The sequence below is a fragment of the Cyrtonyx montezumae genome, unplaced genomic scaffold (genome assembly GCF_038088225.1).
Source record: "Cyrtonyx montezumae isolate F1298 unplaced genomic scaffold, pur_monq_1.0 scaffold_7, whole genome shotgun sequence".
Lineage (NCBI taxonomy): Eukaryota > Metazoa > Chordata > Aves > Galliformes > Odontophoridae > Cyrtonyx > Cyrtonyx montezumae.
This window is the reverse complement of record NW_027072078.1, coordinates 30052328-30058616: the sequence shown is the minus strand read 5'-3', so window position 1 is coordinate 30058616 and position 6289 is coordinate 30052328. Positions and strand designations below refer to the sequence as shown.

At 44.5% G+C, this 6289-nt stretch overlaps 1 protein-coding gene across 1 annotated transcript; it reads left to right on the top strand.

Moving 5' to 3' along the window:
* Window positions 1-2891: 2891 nt before the first annotated feature.
* Window positions 2892-5089, top strand: CXCR4 (C-X-C motif chemokine receptor 4). Its single transcript, XM_065750480.1, has 2 exons — window positions 2892-2976; window positions 3962-5089. Exons 1-2 carry the CDS (start codon window positions 2950-2952, stop codon window positions 5021-5023), a joined length of 1089 nt encoding a protein of 362 aa, XP_065606552.1. The 5' UTR covers window positions 2892-2949; the 3' UTR covers window positions 5024-5089.
* The last annotated feature ends 1200 nt before the right edge of the window (window positions 5090-6289 follow it).

Here is a 6289-nt window from a genome sequence, read left to right as displayed (position 1 = left end):
TTGTAGCCAGCTCTCCAAATTACATGCTCTGCAGAAACAATCCCCCGCTTTTATCACTCTGGAAATCATTAACTTGCCCCCAATGGTCCTCTGTGCAGCAAAGGAAGTTTTCTCCTATCTGTTCAGATAAGAGAAACAAAAGGGTTTGTAGATAACGAAAATAGCAGTGTGAATGCTAGCTTCAGAGGACCTTCATCCAAACATTTCAGTGACATCTCATCAATCCCCAGATTTGCCACTACTCAGCAGTACTGTGCTTCAGCACTCAGCCACGGTACCAGGTTATTCCACACTTCTGGATTTCTTCTTTTCTAGGAACTCAAATAACAGTCTGGGTCATGGTCCCTTACCCCCTTAATTAATTAAATCAATTTTCAGGCAATATCCTTTCTGATACAGGCCAATCTGCACAGCAAAACCAAGGTGTGAATGTAACACTTTCCTCCATGCATTGTAACTACACCTTCAGTTCTGTGCCTTGATACCTCACACTCTGGGTTATCCACCCCAATAAGTAGCCAACTAGTCCGCAAACACCTCAAAGTGCTCTAGTGATCATGCACTTTTTTTGCTGTGTTTGCTCATCTGCAACTGCTGACCTCAAGTCATCTGCACGCAGGCATATTTTAATCTCCCACACTGCATACAAAGAAGAGCATTGTCAAATCTTTGGTACCCTCCTGAGGTGAGCATACCTTCTCCATAACAGTACATCTGCCATCACACGATTTTCTGGCAAGCAGGATCTATCCTTGCTAATGTTCATCTCCCCGGTGTGCAGCTCCACGACTTAACCTATTTTAAAGTATGTGTTCAACATGGTTACTTCTAAAAAACTGGTTAATATTTCCAGGTTCAGTAGGTGGTAAGCCTTTCACAAAGCCTCCCTTTGCTGAAAGCTGCACAGCAATTCCTGATGCCATCAGCTGGGTATCCACAGATGAAAAGTGAAAGATGATTATACAAAACTTTCCCACCCAGCCTTGTATAAAAAAATCTCCTTCTCATTTTACTGCTCCTTTATCTGCCTGCTCATCTAATCCTGGGCTGCAGATTTCCTGGGACAAGTATTTTCAGATTTGTATGTTTGGGAAGTAGTGAACACATCGTGGGTTCTATGGACAATAAGGAACAAATAGCAACAATTTAAATTTCATCCCTTCGGTTTGTTTTTTGTTTGTTTGGTTGGTTGGTTTGGTTTTTTCCCCCAAGGGATTTCAGAAGAGTAGAAATATCATGAAGTATGGCTAGGTTTAGTATTGTAAAATGTGGACTCGATAGAAAATAGAGTTCGGGCATGGTACCTCTTTTGAAATTTCCCAGACATAAACTCAAAATAGATTATATTGAATTTTCTGAGGAAAGTTCTGCATTATAGTCAATTAGTTTGCCTTTAAAGCAGCTTACATGTGATATTCCAGAGCTCGTAGCAAAATGTGAATGACTATCAAATTATGATGTAGTTAAGGAACTTAATGACATTATGGGTCACAAATTGCATGCCGTATTTTTAACAAAAAGAATGATAATCAGTGTTACTAATCAATCACAAGCATGAGAGTTACAAAAAAAAGTTCTATAGGTCCTATAGGAGAGTAACTCTTGCCAAATAGCCACAAATAATCTTTACATCTAAAGCTGGTAGTCAACTCAGAGCATGTAAACTAGCAATACGGGCCTTTGAGAATAAAACTTGACAAACTTTCACTTTATTCATCCCTCGAGACTGCAAGAGTAATCTGAGCATATGCCATTACATTAGGAATGCTCCTCTCCCTTCTTCCTCTCTCCACTCCAAATGCCAACTATAAAGTGTAAATCCGCATAACTGAATCAATTATTCCCAATATAATTACTCAGGATGATGTGAGTTCTGAAATCATGGGAAGAAAGAAAACTCCTCTAACTAAAACCAGTGAAATCTTTTCTGAAAATTAGTTTGCTTGCATGGATAACGGTACTGAGACCCTAGAGGTATCTGTGAAGGAAATTCATTATTGTCTTTTACTGTCCTTTATATTTGAGTAAGTTTACCCTTGCAAACTTATTTGATGAATGCTATTTTTATTCTACTTGCAGAATTTCAGGTTTCTCTCTCCATTTGTACACTATCTAACTTGTGGAAAGAGACACAAAAAAAAAAAAAAAAAAAAAAAGATGCTCAGCAGCCTTCACTTTTAATTGCCCAGCCTTGAGATTAAGAAGAGCAGCATTCTGATATTAATGGGCAAATAAGAAACTCGGTGTTTAGTGTTTTTATGTCACAAGATATGAGGATGAATATCTGTAAGTTTAAATGAAGCTGGCAGCATTGTTGTTTTGACAACGTTTCATTTTCTTCCTGTTTTCTACCAGTTCCTTGTGGGTCCCTTCCAACCTGAGCCATTCTGTGATTCTGTGGCTGTGATGTACAGAGCTTTTGGTACACTGACACACCACGTCATCCCGCACACACCGCCGGAGCATCTGCAGCTCCCGATGCCAAACTCCCGATGCTGGATGAGTTCAGAACAACCTGCAGCCCGCGAAAGGGTTGCAGAACCGTCCAGCACGAACCATCCCCTCGCTCCTCGCCTCTCCTACACACTTCAGCAGGGACGAGAACAGCTCCACGCCTCCCACTCGTCGAAAGGCGTGCAGGACTTCTCCTCCCCCTCTCCCACGACCCCCGTCCCAGCGGCTTTCCTCGGCCAGGAGCTCCGCGTCCCTCCCCCGGGGCGCCCCGAGGCGGGGTCGCCGTGCCCGGCGCCGCAGACAAAGCGCGCCCGAGGCGCGGCCAGAGCCGGTCCCGCGGTGCCACCCGGCGGGGCGGAGCCGGGCGGGGCTGCCCCGAGGCGGGGGTGGCGGGGACTATAAAGAGCCGCGTCCCGGGCGGGAGCGGGGCTGTGCGCTCGGTGCAGCTGCGCTCGCGGCGCTGGGATAATCCGGACCTACTCGGTGGCTCGGAGCATGGACAACGGCATGGACGGCTTGGATGTAAGTGCGGGGGGAAAGCGGGGTGCTCGGCCCCGCCCAGCCCTGCTGGCCCATGTGCGCGCTGCTCGCGAGCGGAGATGTGCCGGGGGGTCGCAGCCGCGTCCCGCCGCAGCTCCGTCCGTGCCGGGCGGGCGACCGGGGAGATGCGTCCCACGGAGCGGCGGGGACAGCAGCCGTCTCCCGGAGCCTGCGAGATGCCCCGGGCGGGTCGGGTCAGAGCTGCGGAGCGTGCGGTTGAACTCAGAGAACATGTGAGGTTAGCGTAGCCAGGTGGCACTCTCCCGCCTGCATCGCTTTTAAGCGCGGTGCCCAGAACCGTTGGTGGTTTCCTGATGTGCTTTCATGCCCTCACCAAAATCTCGCTTCCCTTTTCTACCGCCGCCTCAGCTCGCAGCGGCTCCCCGGCCCCGGGGTGGGAACAAAGGGCGGCGGTGAGATGCCCGCTGCCCTCGGGGCTGCCGCTGCCCGGCTCTGGTCCCGGCGCCGAGCTGTCAGTCGCTTCTCGGGGGGAATCCTTGCTATTCGTCCTTCATTACATCAGCCGAGGGCATCCTCTCTGTTTCTCCGTGACCCCATCCCCTTAATGAGAAGGAACTCCGGAGCAGCAGAATTACCGAGTGTAGTTCTTCTAACTCTGTGCACGTCACGCTTCTGCCTTTGTGCATTTGTAGCGCGTCCCATTAGAGCGCTGAACTCTCCTGAAGCACGGGGGTATTTCTGAAAGTAGGCGTCATCATTCTTCTCCTGCACTTAGTTACAAGATCTTACTCCTCAGATAAAGATGAAGGAAGTTCTTTTCCTTATCTGTTTTTTGCTGTGTATAAAATAGCCAGCAGAATAGAAATTGTATTTAAATAGCATTTTTCTGGCTGGGTTTCGAAAAGTTTGCCTGTTGGTGATGGTGGAGACTGTTGTTGGGACTCTTGACATATAGCGAGCTTTTGTAAAAGAGTGGACATCTAATTTTATTTACTTATTTATTTAGCTGTCCTCTGGCATACTCATTGAACTTGCTGACAATGGCTCGGAGGAGATTGGCTCAGCTGACTATGGAGACTATGGAGAGCCGTGCTTTCAGCATGAAAACGCCGATTTCAACCGGATCTTCTTGCCAACTATCTACTCCATCATCTTCCTAACAGGAATAATCGGGAATGGATTGGTTATCATTGTTATGGGCTACCAGAAGAAGCAAAGAAGCATGACTGATAAATACAGATTGCACCTCTCTGTGGCCGACCTCCTCTTTGTCATCACCTTGCCGTTCTGGTCTGTGGATGCAGCCATAAGCTGGTACTTTGGGAATGTCCTGTGTAAGGCAGTTCATGTCATTTACACAGTCAACCTCTATAGCAGTGTCTTGATTTTGGCTTTCATAAGTTTAGATCGATACCTGGCAATAGTCCATGCCACCAACAGCCAGCGACCCCGAAAGCTGTTGGCTGAGAAGATTGTCTACGTGGGAGTCTGGCTGCCAGCTGTGCTTCTGACAGTGCCTGATATCATTTTTGCCAGTACAAGTGAAGTAGAAGGACGGTATCTCTGTGATCGCATGTACCCTCATGACAACTGGCTGATTTCTTTCAGATTCCAGCATATCTTGGTAGGACTTGTCTTGCCTGGTCTAATAATCCTGACTTGCTATTGTATTATCATATCTAAGCTGTCGCATTCGAAAGGCCACCAGAAGCGCAAAGCCTTGAAGACAACAGTTATCCTCATCCTCACCTTCTTTGCCTGCTGGCTGCCATATTACATTGGCATCAGCATAGACACATTCATCTTGCTTGGAGTCATCAGACATCGCTGCAGTTTGGACACAATCGTGCACAAATGGATCTCTATCACAGAAGCCCTTGCATTCTTCCATTGCTGCCTGAATCCAATCCTTTATGCCTTCCTGGGTGCCAAATTCAAGACATCAGCACAAAATGCCTTGACATCAGTTAGCAGAGGATCGAGCCTCAAGATTCTTTCAAAAAGCAAACGTGGGGGACATTCTTCTGTTTCTACAGAGTCGGAGTCTTCAAGTTTCCACTCCAGCTAACGCTGCCCCTTGCCACCCCTTCATAAATAGACACTTTAAAAGTTGCTCAAGTTTTCAAAAAGACAAGACTGACCATAATGTACAGATTTATTTTACAGTTGGAATTTTTTATTGCTTCTTTTAGTCTCTGTGAAGTTTAATTGATTTATTTATATGGAACTTTTGTATTGATAAACTGTCTAGGCAGGTCCTGTGGACAAGTGGTTAGTTCACAAAAGCTCAAGTGTTTGTTTGTATAGATACGTGAACTAAACACTGGATTGTAGCAAGTGACTGTTGAAAGATTAGAAAATATTTCTTTGTTTATATGTAAATGTTTTCAATGTTGTTAAATTCTTAAATGTTGGCTGGATATTTTTGCCTTACTAGATGTTTGGTTTACAATAGCTTAACTTTGCTGTAGAAATGGCACTTATAACCAAAGCTGCCTGTGTTACATGTTAGGGCTTGTTGTTTTTGTTGTTGTTTTTTTTTCCATTATCAGAAATTGATGGTATGGAAACTTTTCTGTTCAAGGTAAATAAAAATATGACAAAAAGTTATTTTGAGTGGTATTTTTATTTCTGGTTAAATGATTTTTTCCTCAATGCTTATTGTACATCGAGAATACAAAGTAAATTTTCTTTGAAAGCTGCATAGCTCCCAAATGCATCAACTCATAGAATGAATGGAGGAAAATGAGTTTCACTACATACTGACTGTTCTGTTGGCAGATGTGGGTTCTAGAGTATTCTCCAGCAGACTACATTTACTCCAGTTAGCATTATCTTAAGAATGACTGAAACTATCATTTCAAGCGGAGCTTTCTGAGTATAAAGTATCCATGAGTGAAAACCAATCTGCTCAAGCAATTGCTGAGATTTAGAGCCTCTGAAGTGTCAAAATAAGACTACTGCCTATCATTAACCTTCCTGCCATGCATACAAAGTCAGTACTACACTTCTGCCTTGTGTTGTTCTAAACTTTGTTTCACATGCTGATAGTGATAATTGAATCCAAATTTTAGTATTTGACATTGTTTGATCTAGAAATAAATTTTTTAGGTTATCTCCACTGTGGATGTTGTCTTATTTTTCCTCTACCAAGCTCTCCCTGTCCCAACTACATTCAAGTTTTAAAAGCCTGAATATGGAAACTAAGATGAGTTATTGGAAATTCTGAGTTATCAGATCTTCCTGCAAGCAGAATGCATTTAAAAATAAAGAATATGCTAGGAGAGCTATTGAGAATACTTGTATGTTCTCACACTGAAAACAACTGTTACTA

Coding starts and splice junctions, on each gene's coding strand:
- CXCR4 (XM_065750480.1), top strand. CDS start 2,950: ATGGACAACGGCATGGACGGCTTGGAT. Junction 2,977..3,961: donor ACGGCATGGACGGCTTGGAT/GTAAGTGCGGGG, acceptor TTATTTATTTAG/CTGTCCTCTGGCATACTCAT.